The 21272-nt window shown below is 38.8% G+C and overlaps 1 protein-coding gene across 1 annotated transcript; it reads right to left on the reverse strand.

The window, feature by feature from the left end:
- Positions 1-360: 360 nt before the first annotated feature.
- Positions 361-21147, reverse strand: slc9a7 (solute carrier family 9 member 7). The gene is made up of 16 exons (XM_088999858.1): positions 20665-21147; positions 19297-19502; positions 19120-19197; positions 17438-17514; positions 15798-15910; positions 15600-15705; positions 14857-14998; positions 14142-14247; positions 13215-13303; positions 12053-12166; positions 11856-11967; positions 10722-10875; positions 6397-6460; positions 5177-5259; positions 4034-4139; positions 361-2631 (listed from the first exon to the last, which is right to left on the reverse strand). The coding sequence occupies exons 1-16, from the start codon at positions 20903-20905 to the stop codon at positions 2401-2403; spliced, it is 2022 nt and encodes a 673-aa protein (XP_088855984.1). The 5' UTR covers positions 20906-21147; the 3' UTR covers positions 361-2400.
- Positions 21148-21272: the final 125 nt, after the last annotated feature.

Here is a 21272-nt window from a genome sequence, read left to right on the forward strand (position 1 = left end):
CTTTTAAATCCTTTTCCAAAATGTTTGTATTTATTCTTAGAATGCCCATTAAGTATATCACACAAAAAACGATTTGAAAAGTGATTTTTTTAATGTGACGTTTGGTGACGTCACCACACTTACAAAATCGTTCATTTATTCGGGCTTTTCCACGTATTGTATTGTAGTTTTATCAGATAATGTATTACAGTATGTTTGACCTTAACGGTTCCTTCTGCTTTGGCACGGTTCATTCCAATCCGGTGAAATAATGCTACAAAGTAGAAAAAAATGTTCTTTTTTCAAATGAATTGGCTTGGGTTATGTCCTGATGGTGTTGGATACATAAGCAAAGGCAATGAATGGTCAAATCAATCATCGTCAAACGTAATCATTTACAAAAATATATCAATTATTATATGACGCCGTTGGATGAGGAAAAAAAATAAGGTTGAAAACAAGCATGAATTATAAAGACGGACCCAGTGTTGTTGATTTAAAAACAATAATGAATCAATGTTAAGAACAAAGCTTATACATGTTGCTAAATTACCATATTTTCCAGTGTATAAGGCGCACAGAAAAGCCTTGATTTTCTTCAAAAGATGACCCTGCGCCTTATACGCAGGTGCGCCTTATATAAGAAGTTATATTGAGCCTTATAAAGTGGGTGTGCCTTATATTTGGAAAACCTTTATGTTCTTATATACAAGTAACATCCGACTTACTACCGAGTTCCGTTCCGACCAAACGGTTGTAAGTCAAAATGGTCGTAAGTCGAAATCCATTGAAAATGTTCAATAGAGACTCGGATTGACTCGATTGCTGTGCGAGCGTGACATGCTGGCTGGCCAAAATTGTCGTACGCCGGCCTGCTAGCGTGTTACGGTGCCAGGTGTATAATTAATTTTTTGAAAATAGGGACTGGAGGTCGTGGTCGTAAGTCGAGCTGGTCGTAAGTCGGATATTACCTGTTATTGGAAAACGTTTTTCATTCATTGAAGGTGCGCCTTATAAGTTGGTGCGAAAAAGTTTGAAAAGACAACATTCATTTCTACTAAGGTGCACCTTATACACCGGAAAATACGGTAATCTTTCATGGACTGAATAATTATCTTAAATAACTTCATATTTGGCCACGGATGGGATGAGGACATGGATGCACACAGAAAAAAAAAACTCAATGTTGGATGTATTGTATGTCAAGTCATATTTTGTCCTTTTGGATAAAAGTAAAAATGGAGGTTGAAAAAAAACATTTTGAAGATGAAAAAATGGCTTCTTGGCACAAGTCGGTCCATACATCAAACCATCCATCCAACCGTCTATCCATCCATCCGTCCGTCCATCCATCCGTCTGTCTGCATGTCCATCCAAATGTCTATCAATCTATCCATCCATCCGTCCATCCATCCAAACATCCATCCATCCACCCATACATACTCCAACCATCTACAATACGTCCATCCATCCAAACGTCCATCCATCCAACCATCCGTCCGTCTGTCCGTCCAACCGTCTATCAATCCAATCCGTCCATCCAACCATCCATCCAATTGTACGTCCATCCATTCATCTACAATCCATCCATCCATCAATCCGTCTATCCATCCGTCTATCCATACATACTCCAACCATCTACAATCCTTCCATTCATCCAACCATACATCCATCCGTCCATCCATCTATCCGTCCATCCATCCATCCATCCATCCATCCAACAGTCTATCAATCCATCCGTCCGTCCATCCAACCATCCGCCAATCTCCGTCCATCTAACCATCCATCCAACCGACAATCGATCCATCCGAACAATTCCGTCCATCCATCTACAATCCGTCCATCCATCAATAAATCCATCCATCCATCCGTACTCCATCCATCCAACAGTCTATCAGTCCATCCGTCCGTCCATCCAACCATCCATCCATCCATCTCTGTCCATCCATACACCCATCCATACGTCCATCCATCCAACCGTCCATTGATCCATCCGTACAATTGTCCATCCATCTGTCCATCCATACATTCATCCATACGTCCCTCCATCCATGTGTCGATCCATCCATCCATCCATCCATCCATCCATCCATCCATCGACAATACGTCCATCCAACCATCCATCCGTCCGTCCAATTGTCCATCCATCCATCCATCCAATCATGCATCTTACAATCGGCTTTTCCTCACGAGAGTTGCAAAAAAAAACAGGCAAATCCATCACGTCTGGGTCTTTTTTTGAGACAAAAACAAAAAAGAAGTTCCTCGGTGGTGGTCATCGACCTTGAAAAATGATCAGTGTTCAAAGTTCCTTAAATCGGTCACATTCAGAGGAAACCCAACACTGATGACGGAAACAAATTCCTTGGCAGAGGTCATAAATGTCAACACTGTTTTCATATCTGCCATATATTTGTCTGATCAAATGGCGTCCTCCATGGGAAAAACCAAACGGGTACCTCGACTAAGTAGTTCCTGCTCTGGGAAGTCCAGCTCGCGCTCCAGAGCTTCTTCGGATGTACTGCCGCCGCGTTTCACGTTGAAGTTCCACGCCGTCGTGCCGCCGCGGCCGTCACCCGATAGCCCGTTGGTGGCGATGGCCGCGTCGCTAAACGTGTAGGATAAGTCGCCGTCTCTCAGCTGAACCTGGTTCTGGAAAAGGCCACGACAGTTTTAAATGAACCAAAATGTATGCTTAAAATAGCTGAAATTATAATAAAAAAAGCAAGTGTGAAAAACGCTCCTTGAAATTTATTTGAATTTACAGTAAAGTGTCGTTATATCGATATCGGATATATCGATAGTCCCGGTTATATCGATACTATTTCTATGCACGCACGGAGAAAATTACATGCAAACAGGGTCGGATATATCGATAGTCCCGGTTATATCGATATTTTTTCAGACTCCCTTGAATATCGATATAACGAGACTTTACTGTATTTACCGTATTTTCTGCACTACAAGGCGCACCTGAAAGGTTAGCATAGTTTGATGATATTCAAAAACGTAAATGCCGATAACGTTGAAAAATATTAGATCACGAATTTTATTTAAATAGCACAAAAGATTACGTGAGCATTTTAGCGTAATCAGTTCAATGTATTAGTAGAATGAATACATGATTAGCTTTTTAGCCTAAAGAAAAAACTAGCAATCTACCGCACGTCATGCTAATAGTAACTTTGCTATTGTGGTCACTAGCTATTAGCTATCTATTCGCTAGCTGATAGCTATCTATTCACTAGCTAAAAGCTAGCTATTTGCTATCTATTTTAGGTAGGTAGGGATAGATAGATAGATAGATAGATAGATAGATAGATAGATAGATAGATAGATAGATAGATAGATAGATAGATAGATAGATAGATAGATAGATAGATAGATAGATAGATAGATAGATAGATAGATAGATAGATAGATAGATAGATAGATAGATAGATCCTACTGAACAACACTTCAGTCTATTTCATGTGAAAGTGATTCTGAAGGCCACACACGATAATGATGCATTTCCCCGACTGGGTTGGGGGGGTGTGAGGTTTCACAATTTCATTGATCGCTCCCGATCGATAGCGGTCCGCGGGGCAGAGAGGGATACTGGAATACATTGGCGTCGGTAACTCACTGGCGGTACTAGCGGTGTCACGGATAAATGTGTAAATTTACATCATTGTCAACATGCGAGACGCTGTGACCTTACTAACTGCTCAATTTTTCCTTACTTACTGAAAAAAAAAACCTCATGTGATGCTAGCATGCTAATTCCGCCGCAATGCTACAAAGCCAACAGACAACTGGTTAGTAATAAATAAGAGTTGGTGACCGATTTTGTGTTTTTCAAGGCACACCTTTGAAATAAATGACCACATTTGTGCACAGTGAACTATGCCACACAAAGTCTGCCTAGCAACAATGAACCCACTAGATGTTAGCTAATCTTATTCATGTTTCTCGGAGCAATTTAATTATCTCGCTATTTTTGTTCGGCGCAAACAAGCCCCTATACCCCAAAAATAACGTTTCTGTTTGTGCGGAGTAGCTTTTGACTGACCTCGTAGGTGCGCGGGCTCGTCAGGCAGCTAGCAAGGGGTCCGCAGTAGCCTGGTAGCGTGGAAGCCAGCGGGGGGCCGCTATGCGTCAGGATGGGTTTCAAGTAGCTTAAAGGCACGTTAAGGTAAAAACGTTAGCCTGTCAAAATCAAAAGTCTTGGAAATAGTTTTTGAAGTTGTGCCATTTGGAACTGGACGGGTCAGGCAACATTAGCTATCTAGCTAGAAAGCTATGTATTAGCTATCTAGCTAGCTAGAGAGATAGCTATCAGCAATATAGTGAGCTAGCTAGCTATTTGAGTCGGGAAACATATTAGCTATCTAGTGAGCTAACTATTAGCTAGCTATCTAGCATTCTATTAGCCATCTAGCTTTATCTATTTATCTACAGTAAAGTCTCGTTATATCGATATCGGATATATCGATAGTCCCGGTTATATCGATACTATTTCTATGCACGCACGTAGAAAATTACATGCAAACAGGGTCGGATATATCGATAGTCCCGGTTATATCGATATTTTTTCGGACTCCCTTGAATATCGATATAACGAGACTTTACTGTATTTGAGTTACTTCCGGGTTGAGTGAACGCTGACGCCTGTGGCTGCCGCTGCTCACCCATAGAAAAACTTATCCTGTGACTGTAAAGTGACCTTGAGAGTTTTGAAAGGCGCTTACAAAAGAAATGGAGTATTATTATTTGTCTACTGGATTTGTTTTTCGTAAAGGATAGCTTCAACTGTTGTTAAAGCGCTATATAAATCAATATGTATTGTATTGTATTGTATTGTATTGTATTGTCTTCTGTGTAGGAGGCACCAGAGGCCTCATGTTGCCAGGGAAACCTGAAAACAACCTAATTTTGCACTACTTTGATTTTTATTCTTATTCTTATTATTATTGTAATAATTATGTTCATTTGGAGTAGCAGTAGTGATGCTTTATCACTGGCGGCCATTTTCTTCCATATGCTAAAAACATAGCGCTGTTGCATCCACAGAGTATCGATAGGATGTGACGCAACGCTGGTTTAGCATGCGTCAATCATTAATTTCTCCCACAATGCAACACAGGATTATAGTTAAGGTAAGCTAATACTATTCTGATTATTTCCATACACACACAACCCAAAAAAAGGATACTTGTGATCGAAGGTGTACCACATTCTGAAGAGCCAGGCGCTCTCTTGTTTGCTTTTGCTCTGTCCTTCAGCCCGAGGAACATCCTGGATAGTATGAAGGCAAAATAAATAAATACAGTGATACCTTGGCTTACAAACTTAATTGGTTCCCAGACAGTGTGTGTAAGGCGAAAAGTGTGTATACCAAATATTAATTTCCCATAGGAAACCATTAGAATGAGAGTAATCCGTTCCCAGGTCCCCATAAAACATAATTTTCTACTTTCTAATTTTCTAAGCCTTAAAACTACACAAAATATACCATATTTAATGTATAATAAATGTGTCATGGTATTATAATTAAAGAAATAAACTGTACTGTATAATAAAGGCGTTTTATTTATCTTTGTGATGGTCATTGATGGCTTGATGGAATTGAGTGGCCGGTTTCATCAGCATCAAACACTTGATGAGGAACGTAGCCTTCTTCTTTCACCATCTTGAGGAATGATCCCTTGTAGGTGCTTTCTCTGCGATCATTTTACCTAGTTCCTCATCAATTGTGTTCTGTTTAGCTGGGTTGATAGCTTTTTGCATCAAGTGTACAGATGGTTTGTGCGGGTTATTTGTGGAGCCTGATTGATGGGAGTTTTAACCTTGCAGTCTACACTCTGCCTTTGAACTATCAAAGTTGAAACGAGTCCAAATTTCACTGTTTTCTATCCATTTTCTCACTCTCTCTCTGTCGTCTGCCTGTCTTTTTCATGTTTAAACCACCTCCCCTCACTGCTGCGTTCTTGACCAATCACGTGGCTTTAACCGAAGACTGGGGGCGGGGAATAGAGGACGAAAAAAATGTCGGCAGCCATTTTCTTTTGTGGGGAATGGCTTCACTCACTCTCTCTGTCTGTAAACCCCCCCTCTGCTGCGTTCTTGACCAATCACGTGGCTTTACCGACAAATGGGGGCGGGGAATAGAGGACCAAAACAAGCCGGCTGCCATTTTCTTTTAGGAGCATCACTCATTGTGGCAGCTCCGTGTTTACCCCGAAAAATAGTTTGTATGCCAAGGTAAAATGTTCATAAATTTAACATTCGTAAACCGAAAAGTTTGTAAGCCAAGGGGTTCGTAAACTGAGGTATCACTGTACTTCTTCCCCAATGAGTCATTAACATAAAAATACATAAAAATATACTGGTGGTGTAATAATAATAAAACGTTAATAGGAATATCTTCCTCACCTCTTGGAGGACCTGGAATGTGTCTGTGCATGGTTGTAGGTCTTGATCTGGGTCCACCCCTACTCTGTAACATGGAAACATAAAATCATCATTACACAACGTCTCATTTCGGACATTTTTGATGGATGTTCGACTTGAGTGTGCAATGATTTTTTTTTTTTTTTTAAAGCCACAACATCCTGTTTCGTCAACACAGAAATTGCTGCAGCAGACAAACCCAAAACAAGATTAGCAGAATTTGCAAACAATACTGGAAGGAATTTAAGGCAAGTCAATGTACCAGTGTCTGAAACTCATGACAAAAAGTTAGCGTGTACAAAAAAAAGTTCGTATGCCAAGGTAAAATGTTCATAAATTTAACATTCGTAAACCGAAAAGTTCGTAAACCAAGGGGTTCGTAAACCGAGGTATCACTGTACAGTGAGACCTCAACTTACAAACACCTTATCTTACAAACTTTCCGTCTTACAAACGTCAAATTTATGAAAATTAAACCTTATAATAAGCACTATTTTCATAATACACACCCACCACGGCTGGCGGAGTGATCTTTGGCGGAAGCACACGACTGAACAGCACCAGAGGTTAAGTTACCAACAGTCCTTATGAAAGGTGACTCTCCTTCCATTAGCCATCAACGACCATCAAAAAGGTAAATAAAACTTTATTTTACAGCACAGTTTATGTCTTTAATTACAGTCCTCGTGTAATGCGCCTCTCTTTCCAAACAGCAATTCCCGTTGACCTTCGACCTCCAACGCCATTCCATCAAGCCATCAATGACCATCACAAATGTAAATAAAGTGACTTTATGATACAATTCAGTGTATTTCTTTCATTACAATACAATAGCACATTTATTATACATAGAATAAGGTATGTTGTGTGTAGTTTTAAGGCTTATTTAGTTGAAAAGTATATTTTATGGAAACCCAGGAACAGATTATTCCCATTTTAATGGTTTCCTATGGGAATTTTTTTTTGAGATACACACTTTTCGCCTTACACACTCTGTCTGGGAACCAATTAAGTTCGTAAGTTGAGGTCTCACTGTATATGTAAAAAAAAAAAAAACATATCCATATGTCAACAGGGACAAATAATTCTCCCTCTGGTGTCTTTTACAGCACGGGGGGGATTAAAATTGTCTGAGGATTTTCAAGAAGGGGCACTTTTAATTCACATAAGCCGGGAAGCAGTCAGCTCTAATCTCCTCTTTGGATGCGATCCAAAGCAGACAAGCGCAGCCTTCTTCTGAACTTTTGCAAACAATGAACAGATAGAAATTCATGCGATTGCTTGTAGAGGTTGCCATGACAACCACACACTCAATCTCACTTGAGGATGAAGGGGGCTTTTTCTTCTGATTTGCCTCGGGCGCAAAAAAAAACCCCAAAACACATTCATAAATCCTCCTTTGAGAAATAATCACTCACTATCTCAAGACACCAAATTTAGCCGACGGCAAGGAGATTTTAATTTTGACTATCAAGACGGGGTCACAAAGTCTCAAAGGCCTGGAATTGAACAGCGAGACTGCCATATTGGTTTGAAACAGCCAATTTTCGATGAATGACCCAAAGTGGGCTGCTTTGAACCAAAATGGCGGCCTTCCTTTGTTTCTTTTTCCCCATTTTTTTGTACAGTAGTTGCATTTATGACCAACTTGCCCACCGAATTTTATGTTGCTACTTGAAACTGGCTTTGGGGGTGTATTTCAAATATGTTGCTGGGGTAGGGAGGGGGCCAGGATTCAGTGAATCCCTCTGTTGAATTATTAGCGTTGAAACAAAATGGCGACCTTTCTTTGTTTGTTTCTTTTTCCCTTTTTTGTACAGTAGCTGTACTTATGATCAACTTGCCCACCGAATTTTATGTTGCTACTTGAAACTGGCTTTGGGGGTGTATTTAAAAAATGTTGCGGGGGGGGGAAAGCGGGTCAGGGGGCGGTCAATCCCTCTGTTGAACTATTAGCGTTGAAACAAAATGGCGGCCTTTCTGTGTTCTTACAAGCATGGCTTGGGGACTTTTTTTGCGTGTGTCTCGTTATGATAGACATGCCGAATGAATGTCATGTTGCTGCTTGAAATTAGCTTTGGGGGGTGACTTTTTTTTCCTGACCTTGTAGCGTGAAGCTAATGCAGTTCTTTTAGCCCCTGAAAATCAAAATGGCAGACTGTGTTTAGTATTATGACTTCTTGACGCCCCCACTGCGTTTACTCGTGATTGTCATCCTGACTAAATTTTATACAGCTGAATGGAAATTGTCTTCAGGGTCTGAATTTTCTTTCAATTTGGGGGTGGGAGGTGATATTCAGTCACGCTAACAAAGGATTTTAGAATAGTAAAGAGTTGTAGAAGGTAACAAAAAAATAAAAGAAAACAACCCTGTCATGGGATGAAGACAACTGCACGGACCCCCGAGGGGGGAGATAAGAAACACATACACAAGACACATAGACATGCGCACAAACAATGATGTAGCAGCGTGCTCCACTGACTTCCGCTAGTCCGCTAATCCTCAAACTCCCCCTATTCCCCCTCCAGACTCAGCATAGCCATTTGCAATTCCTCATTTCACATCCTATTTTGTCTGAGGCCCAAAATGGCGGAAGCTACACACACACTGAATGTGACAAAGCAAAAACATTCAGCGGAAAAAAAGATTTCGCGACAGCCATATCTGACTTACGACCACCAGTACTTACGACCGTGACCTCCTGACCCTATTTTAAAAATTTTACTTCATCGCCTGGTACTGCAACGCGCAAAGTGTACGAGCATTTTGGCCAGCTAGCCAGCATCTCACTCCCGCACGGCAATCGACCGTGTGATGGCACCAGAGGGGTGAGTCATTTAGCCTACGAGTCTCTATTCAACATTTTCAATGGATTTCGACTTACAACCGTTTGATCGGAACAGAACTAAGTCGGGAACAGGGTAAGTCGGACGTTACCTGTACAGTGGGGCCTCGGTTTACGAACACCTTGCCTTACGGAATTTTCGGTTTACGAACGTAAAATTCGGCGGAAGAACACCATAGCACACGACCGAAAAAGACCCCACCACAGGCTCGTGTTCAGCCGAAGAAGACACAAAACAAAATTACAGTCGAGGAGAAGAAGGAGATCATTGAAAAACACGAACGAGGTGTGCGTTTGTCTGATTTAGAGGCCCAGTACGGATATGCTAAGTCCACCATTGCTACCATCCTTCGCAACTGAGAATCTATTAAAGGTGCGTGTGTTGCACGGCAAATTCACTCTGATATCATCATGCGGCAACCTGGAAGTTTGCCGTTTATTGACGATTTTAAAGCGAGCCACTGATAATTACTCATCATGGTGAGACAGTCAGTTCTGACAGTAAAGCTGCTGAAGCCTATTTAATGTAAGTATTTAATGCAGATGAGACCGGCCTTTTATTTAAATATATTATATTACAATAATAATAATAATAATAATAATAATAATAATAATAATAATAATAATAATAATAATAATAATAATAATAATAAGCTGTCCAAAATTCAATGGAATAATAATAATACATTTGATTTCTAAGCGCCTTTCAAAACTCTCAAGGTCACTTTACAGTCACAGGATATTTTTTTCTGTGGGTGAGCAGTGGCAGACACATATACATAACAAAAAAAAAATGCAATACTCGACCGCCTTGAACACCATCACACCGACGGGCGAAAGGCGGGAGGTGGAGGAGCCCTTAGAGCAGCATGTGCTCGTTGCTGTGGCGACGGGTTCAAGAGGGAGGGGAAAGTTTGGCAGCGCTATACGCCAACACAATGCTTCCTCCTCGCACCCAAGCCGCATTACACATATTAAACACAGTCTCTTGTTTTGCACACACACACACACACATGGGCCTAATCCGCTTAAGGAACCCTCCTGTGTTTGCGTGTGTGTGTTTGTATGACCAGTCTTGTGAGGACCACTAACATTTTATACCATACGGAGTGAGGACATTTTTAACAAGTGAGGACCTTTTGGCCGGTCCTCACAGGTTTTTCATTCTAAAATGCTTCTAGAGGTTCCATATATGCATCTGTTAAAGTTTCAGAGACGTCCTCACAAATTCACCCAAAATGATTTTGTTTGGGTGTGTATTTTCATTTCACTTGGATACACACACGTTTTACTCACTGTGTGTGTTTATATGTGTGTGTGTTCATGGCTAATGAGAGGAAAACGAAGAACAAGAAGAAGAAGAACAATAACAAGAACAAGAAACATGCTAACGTTTTTACGAAGTGGCATGATGTGCTTGACAAAGGTGAATCAGAACGTTTTCGGAAGTAGACAGATCACCTGATGTGCAGCCATGATAACATGGGCGTGGTCCCGCCTCCGAAAACAAACACGGTGAAGAAGACGATAAGCAGCGTGGTGGTGAAGATCATCTGGCGGGCGTACGTGGCCGTGTCGCGGATGGCCAAGGCAAACGCTATTGCTCCACGCAGTCCTGAGAATCAAATCGTCACCGTCAAAGAAATATCGCAATGGCAACTCGTAATATTAGCCCTTGCTGGCTATCTATTAGCTATCTAGCTCGCTAGCTAGCTATCTGTTAGCTATTGATGCAGCTAGCTAGCTATCTATTAGTTAGCTGGCTAGTTTGCTGGCTATCTATTAGGTATCTAGCTAGCTGGCTGGCTATCTGTTAGTTATTGATCCAGCTAGCTATATATCTATTAGCTATCTGGCTAGTTAGCTGGCTATCTATTAGCTATCTAGCTAGCTGACTGGTTATATGTCAGCTATCTATCCGGCTAGCTAGCTAACTGTTAGCTGGCTAGCTGGCGATCTATTAGCGATCTAATAGCTAGCTAGCTAGATTTGTATTTATTTGAGTTATTCCAGGTTGAGTGAATGCTGGCGCATGTGGTTGCCGCTGCTCACCTACAGAAAAACTGATCCAGTGACTGTAAAGTCACCTTGAGAGTTTTGAAAGGCGCTTACAAATGAAATGTATTATTATTGGATTGGATTGGATTTGCCTTTATTATTATTATTATTATTATTATTATTATTATTATTATTATTATTATTATTATTATTATTATTATATTGAAAATCAACATCAGTTGGAATTCACACCCCAAATATTATTTTTTGGCTCGTCATACTATCATCAGGAACAGGACAACCCACCATATTGATTACCAATTTGTGAAACCCTCAAGATGTTTAAAGCTAGTTACCTAACTATCTATTTGGTATCTATTAGCTGTCTAGCTAGCTATCTAGCTAGCTATCATTTAGCTATGTAGCTATCTAACTGGCAAGATAGCCATCTATTAGCGACTGTATCCTGTGACTGTAAAGTGTGGAGTTTTTAAAGGTGCTTCTCAATCAAATGTATTATTATTATTATTACTGTATCTATTAGCTAGCTAGCTAGCTTTCTAGCCAAAGGTGTGACCAGTGCTTTATCGGACCCACCCGCAAACATCATCATGTGCTGGAAGTTTCCCTTAATCTTGTGTCTGCGACCCAGGTTGAGCAGAAAGGAGAGCGGGTAGATGTTGAAGGCTCGTCCCAGGAAGATGGCAATCTGTCAGGCGGTTTGGTTAAGATATTTTTATGCCCTCCAAAAAAAAAAAAAAAAAAGAATACAATTTTGGATACAATGAGGATACAAAAGCGCCCGTAATGAAGATAGGACTGAAGATGTGGTTCTGGAAGGTAAACAGAGCCAAGCCCATGTAGGAGAAGATGAAGTTCTCAGCCAGGAAATGAAGCACCTCGAAGAGCTTGCGAAGGAATGCAGAATATACAAATGACAAAATGGTCACTTCTTTAGCAGGGATGCATCGGGGAGATTGAAAAAAGGGGGTCAGTTGGCCCTCCTGTGTCTGAAAACGGGGCCAAATTCGAAAATTGATGAGGCTAGATTGCAGAAGTATACACAACTGATTGAAATACAGTGATACCTTGGCTTACGAACTTAATTGGTTCCCAGACAGAGTGTGTAAGGTGAAAAGTGTGTATCCCAAAAAATAATTTCCCATAGGAAACCATTAAAATGAGAATAATCCGTTCCCAGGTCATCAATTGTGTTCTGTTTAGAGGGGTTGATAGCTTTTTGCATCAAGTGTACAGATGGCTTGTGCGGGTTATTTGTGGAGCCTGATTGATGGGAATTTTAACCTTGCAGTCTACACTCTGCCTTTGAACTATCAATAAAGTTGAAACTAGTCCAAATGTCACTGTTTTCTATGTCACTGTTTTCTATCCATTTTGTCTCTCTCTGTCGTCTGCCTGTCTCTTTAATGTTTTAACCACCTCCCCTCACTGCTACGTTCTTGACCAATCACATGGTTTTAACCGAAGACTGGGCACGGGGAATAGAGGACAGAAAAAAATGTCAGCAGCCATTTTGTTGTTGTTGTTATCACTCATTATGGCAGCTCCGTGTGTATCCCGAAAAATAGTTCGTATGCCAAGGTAAAATGTTCATTAATTTAACATTAGTAAACTGAAAAGTTCGTAAGTCAAGGGGTTCGTAAACCGAGGTATCACTGTATTTTGACCATCATGAAATCCCATGGAGATAATTCCGGAATAGTCTTTTCTATTGTGCATCTCTCCCCTGTGGAAAAAAAATATGAGCATGTTATGTATGTAATCCGTGGACTCTGTCAAAAGGGATGTCCTGTCGGACGATTGGTGGCGATTAAGGTCACGGCAGGCAGATCGTTGCGCCATCTGGCATGGGGATACTGCCCACTGATGTGTGTGTGTGTGTGTGTGTCATCCACACACCACCCCTAAAAAAATGAAATGGAGGGTGGTCCTCACCTGCTTTGTACGCTTAGTGGACTCTACGGATAGGTTGTTGTAGGTGTAGTGAGCTTGCGTGATGCCACAGAACAGCACGGACACCACCCCTGTAGAAACATAGATTAGATTTATGACCCCAATAAAAGGGGCAAATTGTCATTTAATTGTGTTTAGGCGATGACAACAGTTTTCGACAAACACATTTTTCTTAAAACGTAAAAAATATTGCTACATGCGGTGGAATCTTTGTAAAATACGCTCAGTAGAAGTTATTTGAAGCCATTTTACAAATTATGGACACAACTTGTCCAGAGACGTCGGTTGTCCTTTAAGGCAAATTGAAAAAGTCGTTCCAGAAATGTACATTTTATTCCAGGGGTGTCAAAGTCATTTTTTGCCGCGGGCCACATTGTAGTTATGGTTTCCTCTCGAGGGCCGTTATGAATTTGGGGAACCCATTAGAATGTTTAAATCCCTTCAAATATTACTTATAGAGCACACATTAGTTAATGAATAACTCGTTTTCAAATCTGAAGTCAAGAATAATGACATTTATTGTGGTTGACATCCAAAAATATGAAATTTTGGCTCAGATTTTAGCAATCATCATGGAATTTAACAAGTTTGATTTGCTTTCGCGGGCCGAAAAAAATGATGTGGCGGGCCGGATTTGGCCCGCGGGCCTTGACTTTGACACCTGTGTTTTATTCCATTTCATTAATTTAATTTGAGGAATAACTCCAGATGGAGATTTATGAAACTGCCGCTGGTCAAAAATTGACTTTGGACTGCATGTTGTTTTTTTACCACATCAGAATATAAGTGCAGAATGACAAAATAGTCATGTTTTCAAATCCAGAATCCATTTATTTCGAGTTATAAAACCATATGACACATGGCCAATACATTTATGACCCCGTTCTGGGTCATAATTAATTTCCTCACCCGTAAATCCGCAGGCTTCCGCCAGCAGGAAGGTGCTCCAGGACATGAGAAAGAAAAGAGCCGTCTCCAGTAAAGGGAAGCAGTGGAGCTTGGTAAACTTGGTCACGTACGAACCAGGATTACAGTTAGGGATTCAATTATTATTTTTTTTACTAGTTGGTATGATAGCATTATTAATATGAACATCAAAATTAGTGACAGCTGATTATCAGACCAGAGTAACCGCAGGGAAAGTGAAAGTAGATGTGCACATATAAATCAAGCCATATAAATAAAAATATTTGATATGGTGTATTTTTTACATGAGTAATTCGTTTTTCACATCATTTTACATGATTTTTTTTTGGTAGCTAGTTAATTTAAGCAACAACAAAAAAACAACAAATAAACAAACTGAGGAGCCATAAGTGCCGGATCTTTTTAGTGAGCCGAGCCAAAAGAACCGGCTCTCTGAAAAGAGCGGGAATTCTCATCACTACTAGCTAGCTATTCGCTATCTATTAGCTAGCTATTAGCTAGCTATTCGCTAGCTATTAGCTAATCACTATCTATTAGCTAGCTATTCGCTAGCTATTCGCTAGCTAATCGCTATCTATTAGCTAGCTAGCTTTCTATCTATCTGTGTTGAATTAAAAAAAAAGACATTTGAAGATAGATGTGTAAACTTTTTATATCCTTTAGGTTGACTTCTAAAGATTTTTAAGGGAAAGGATATGAGAGAGGTGACCACCCCAGTGGCGGCACCCATCATGAAGGAGCCGCTGAAAATTCCCAGGAAGATTCCCACGGACTTGAAGAAGGCAGAGGCGTCGAACATGTGCGTGTTTGCGCCTCGAGGCTGGTAGGCCATGATGGAGCTGAATGAAAAATAAATAAAAAAAAAAACAAGTTTTACAAAGATACATGGTAGTGTGGTTTCTTTTTGTGATTATAATTAATATATAGATATATATATTTTAAACCTAAACGTAATCGTAGTTTAAACACAAAGGTGAGCTATGAAAAGTCGCCACTAGGGGGAGCCAGAACACTACGTTACTAAAAATAATAATATTGCTTTTAGAAATAGTTTTGTCCTTTTTAGCATTAATGTTTCTTTAAATTACATGTTTATTTCTCCGGATTAGTTTTATATAATAATAATAATACATTTCATTTGTAAGCGCCTTTCAAAACTCTCAAGGTCACTTTACAGTCATAGGATACAGTCGCTAATAGATAGCTATCTAGCCAGCTAGATAGCTAAACGATAGCTAGATAACTAGCTAATAGATACATTAATAATAATAATACATTTCATTTATAAGCACCTTTCAAAACTCTCAAGGTCAAGGTCAATCTTTGTAAAATACGCTCAGTAGAAGTCATTTGAAGTGATTTTACAAATTATGGACGCAACTTGTCCGGAGACGTCGGTTGTCCTTTTAAATGAAAAAGTTAGATAAAAAAACAACTCACGACGACAGCACGATGGCCACGGCGTCGTTCATGACGCTCTCGCCAAGCAGCAGAGCGTACAGGTCGCCGTCCGCGTGCAGTTCGTTGAAGATGGCCAACACTGTCACTAAATGCAGTACAATGAACATATATTTTATTCTGGATGAAATTAATTAATTAAATTAATTAAATTTAAGAGTTGTGGGCGTGGTCTCATACCCGGGTCAGTAGACGAGATGATAGCACCAAAGAAAAGACAGTCGGTGTAATAGAATTTGTCGCTCAGCTGGCCGAACACTTGCATCAGTTTGATCACGCCGTACATAAGATTCCTGTAACAACAACAACAGGCACGATTCGATTCATCATGAATTTGCTTTGAATTTAAGACTGGCTCACATGAATAAATGAATGAATGAATGAATACAAAATAAATAAATACATAAATAAATACATACATAAATACACAAATAACGAATAAATATATAAATGAATGAATAAAAAAATTAAATAAAAAAAAAAATAAATAAATGAACAAATAACTTAATAAATAAATACATACATAAATAATAAACAAATAAATAAATAAATAAATACAAATAACGAATAGATAAATAAATGAATGAATAAATAAATAATTTCAAAAATAAAAACATACATAAATAATAAATGAATAACTAGATAAATAAATAAAATAAATGAATGAATAAATAAATGAACAAATAAATACTAAATGAATAAATTGATACATAAATAAATACAAATAACGAATCGATAAATGAATGAATACATTAATAAATAAATAAATGAATAAATACATACATACATACATACATACAATAATAAACGAATAAATAGATAAATAAATGAATAAATAAATACATAGATACATAATAAACGAATAAATAGATAAAAAATAAAAAAATAAACGAATAAAAAATGGTACATAAATAACGAATAAATAGATAAATAAATGAACAAAGAATAAATAAGTAAATAAATAAATGAACCAATAAATAACTTACATATATAAATACATACATAAATAATAAACAATTAAATAGATAAATAAATGAAAGAATAAATAAATGAACAAATAAATAATAAACAAATAAATAGATAAATAAATAAATAAATAAATACAAATAATGAAATAACAGATAAATAAATGAATGAATAAATGAATAAATAAATAACTTCATAAATAAATACATACATAAATAATAAACAAATAAATAGATGAATAAATGAATACATACATAAATAATAAGCGAATAAATAAATAAATAAATAGTAAACGAAGAAATAGATAAATAAATGAATAAATAAATGAACAAATAAATAATAATCTAATAAATTGATACATGAATAAATACAAATAATGAATAAATAAATAAATAAGTAAATAAATAAATCGATTGATAAAGAAATGAATAAATAAATAAATAAATAAACTAATAAATTAAATAAATCATAAACAAATAAAAAAAATTGTCCATAGATAACGAATAAATAGATATATAAATGAAGGAAGAATTGAATAAGTAAATAAATAAATGAACCAATAAATAACAAATAAATAATAAACAAATAGATAAATAAATGAAAGAATAAATAAATAAATGAAAGAATAAATAAATGAACAAATGAATAAATTATTTAAATAAATTTAAATAAATAATAAACAAGTAGATAGATAGATAGATAGATAGATAGATAGATAGATAGATAGATAGATAGATAGATAGATAGATAGATAGATAGATAGATAGATAGATAGATAGATAGATAGATAGATAGATAGATAGATAGATTCATGATTTCATAAAGTAATAAATAAGCCCCGAAAAGACTCTCACCCAATCACGAAACACGACACAGCCGTGCCCAGGAATGCATAGGTGAGAATGGAGCCCAGATTCCTGAAGAAATGTTTCTGGACGGGGTGGGGGGGGGGGGGTGACGATAAGAAAAGTGATTAGTCAGGGAGAATATTCCGTTTTTTTTATTTGCAGGATATGTGTGCCGGATGTGTGACCAAAACGTCAGCAAAAACTTGTCTGTGAGAGTGTGTTTGTGTGTGTGTGTGTGTGTGGGGGGGGGAGGGGTTTAAGGAACACACACAATGGACCAAACTGCCGAGTTTTAAAACAAACACCAGCCTGTGTTTTTTCTGATCTTTACCCCTTGCGTAACGCTTTTACAGGGAAAGTGATTGCATCGCTTCTGAAATTTACAAGATCTTTTAAAGAAGTTTTTAACAGTCATGGCCAGTAAACTGGGGTCAAATCTGACCCCTGCACTCTTTTAAAAACAATGACCCCCCCCCCCCCCACCTCGCACTCTCCACTTGTTTTAATTTTTTTGGTATACATTTAGTGCTAGCTATTCACTAGGTATTAGCTATCTATTCGCTAGGTATTAGCTATCTATTCGTTAGCTATTTGCTATCTATTCGCTAGCTATTAGCTATCTATTCGCTGGCTATTAGCTATCTATTCGCTAGGTATTAGCTATCTATTCGTTAGAAATTAGCGATGTATTCAGTGGCTAATAGCTATCTATTCGCTGGCTAATAGCTATCTATTCGCTAGCTATAGCTATTAGCTATCTATTCACTAGGTATTAGCTATCCATTTCGCTAGGTATTAGCTATCTATTCGTTAGCTATTCGCTATCTATTCGCTAGCTATTAGCTATCTATTCGCTGACTATTAGCTATCTATTCGCTAGCTATTATCTATCTATTCGCTAGGTATTAGCTATATATTCGTTAGAAATTAGCGATGTATTCAGTGGCTAATAGCTATCTATTCGCTGGCTAATAGCTATCTATTCACTAGCTATTAGCTATCTATTCACTAGGTATTAGCTATCCATTTCGCTAGGTATTAGCTATCTATTCGTTAGCTATTCGCTATCTATTCGCTAGCTATTAGCTATCTATTCGTGGGTTAATAGTTATCTATTCGCTGGCTAATAGCTATCTATTCGCTAGCTATCAGCTATCTATTCGCTGGCTAATAACTATCCATTCGCTGGCTAATAGCTATCTATTCGCTAGGTATTAGCTATCTATTTGCTAGGTATTAGTTATCTATTCGCTATCTATTTGCTAGCTATTAGCAATCTATTCGATAGCGAGCTAGCTTGCTATCTATTTGAGTTACTTCTGGGTTGAGTGAACGCTGGCGCATGTGGCTGCCGCTGCTCACCTACAGAAAAAAACTGTTCGTGTGACTGTACCTTGAGAGTTTTGAAAGGCGCTTATAAATTAAATTTATTGTTATTATTATTATATTATATTATATTATATTATATTATATTATATTATATTATATTATATTATATTATATTATATTATATTATATTATATTATATTATATTATATTATTAAATCGTCATGAAAGAAAAACTTTATTTCTTCCTGGGGTGTACACAGAATGTTGTCTTGAGCAGCGTACGATCTTATTGGTCCAAAAAAAGATGGTCACTTCCAAAATGGGAAGAATTATCTTGGTGGCTTTTTGTTCCATCTTACCTTCTTCAAACTATAGCCGGCGTGGAAAATAATAGGAGGCAGTAATATGTTGAAGAAGACTTCCGGGTCAAAGGTAACCTATGGGTGGTAAATAAAAAACCTCGAATGGGTCATCAGTGGAAGCGAAGGCGGCCATTTTGTTTGTGTTTGTGTTTTGGTTGTTATTTGCGACGTCACCTTGCGCAGCATGTCATTCTGCTCCACATTGTGAATATCGCGGGAATCAATCTCTCCTTTGAGCGTGTATTCGAAGAACTTGCCGCTGATGTTGAGCAGTAGGCTGCTTCTGGCCGGATCTTGGGTTAGGGCGCAGCTGGGCGGGCTCCTGTTGCGGGAGCTGGTGGCGGGGTTGCCGTAACGTAGGATGACCCCCACCAGCAAGCCTATGGGTCAACATTTAAGACCAGTAAGAGAATGGACGAAATCAATATCTCATGATCAGAGACATATACGGTGATACCTTGGCTTACGAACTTAATTGGTTCCCAGACAGAGTGTGTAAGGCGAAAAGTGTGTATCCCAAACATTAATTCCCCATAGGAAACCATTAAAATGAGAATAATCCGTTCCCAGATCCCCATAAAACATAATTTTCGACTTTCTAATTTACTAAGCCTTAAAACTACACACCTTATTTTATTTATAATAAATGTGCTATGATATTATTATTATAAACTGTACTGTATAATAAAGTGGTTTTATTTACCTTTGTAAAAGTAGTCCTCAATATTTGCCATTAAAGGACAAGCGACACCATTTTTTTGTTTCCTAACTGATCTCAGGAAAACGTTTTATAGCATCTAAAATACCCAAAACACAATAAGTGTCCAAAACTGCTTCAAAAAAACTGCTTCAAAACAACCTTGGAAATGGCAAGTTTCAGAAGGTCCCGCCCCCTTTCTTGTGACGTCACGCCAAGATATTCCTTCACAAACTGCCCTGCTCCAGAATCAAAACAATGGCATCAGAGACTTCAGATTCGGAGAATATGCTTTCTTGTTACTCATCCAGTTATGAATATGATTGAAATAGTTCTGAAGAGGAAAGCATAAATGTTTGCAATCCATTAAAGAAGTCCTTCCGGATCATTTTGCGGCGTCTGGACTCCAATGTAGCGTCCCAGAAAATGCACAAGATGGCGCCCAAGCTCCATTGGAAATGAGCTGATTTGTCTGTTGGGAATTTGTGTCAACTAGTATCAAATAGTAGTCTTGGTGCAACACACAACGATTCACCATCGCGTTATTTATGTGTTTTCCTTCTAATTTCACCATTAACACGAAGTTTCCAGACCAAGCAAAGTACCCAAAATGCATTGTGCGTTGCTTTCTCGGTCGGGGGCGTTCCCTCCGTGACGTCACGTCAGGCATCATCATCAACTCAAAAGCAAGACTTTCTGAATATTCAGCGCAAGTCTTATAATGTAAAATACAGCTATATGCGGTGGAATCTTTGTGAAATGCGATTTTAATAATTATGGCCACAACTTGTCCGGGGTGTCGGTTGTCCTTTAAAGAATCAGTACCACAAGGGTAGTAGTCTTACCATAAATCATCGCCAGGCCGGTTTCGTGCAGGAAGCGTACGCGCCGGTGCTTGAAAAGCCATATGGTGAGGATGGTGAGGGTGAGCAGTAAGATGAAGGTCAACAAATTCACGCTATCCTGCCGGTGGCTTTCCTCCGCTTTCTTCTCCGTGGCAAGATCCTCGAGTCCGGCGTCGGCGGCGTCCTCTAGCCCGGATGCCGCCATCATCCTCATCATCATCACGAGCATCGTTATTCTCATCGCGGTCGTCGTCTTCACGTGGATTGGCGACCGTGGCGCTGGGAGGATGTTGCACACTCACGCTACGCCATGTTAATGCGGGTGAACACGCACCCACGGTCCGCTTGACTCGCAGTCACACGCCATAAAGTTCCGCCGTCAAAGGCGCAGTTGGCTCGGTGCTTGTGGCGTGCGTGGAGAGGCGGCGCCACGCTTACCAGTCTTGTAAGAGACGCCCCCCCATATCACCCTCCCGGCGACTGAGTCATGATTTTTTGGGGGGGGATTTTGTAATCCAGTCGTATTAAAAGCAGGAAACTCGCCATGTTGGACTTTGCCTCCTGAAAGAGTAGAAAAGAATTACCTTGTCGGTGAAATATCGCAGCTC

The sequence above is a fragment of the Hippocampus bargibanti genome, linkage group LG07 (assembly GCF_051943395.1).
Source record: "Hippocampus bargibanti isolate YZ-2025 linkage group LG07, ASM5194339v1, whole genome shotgun sequence".
Classification (NCBI taxonomy): domain Eukaryota; kingdom Metazoa; phylum Chordata; class Actinopteri; order Syngnathiformes; family Syngnathidae; genus Hippocampus; species Hippocampus bargibanti.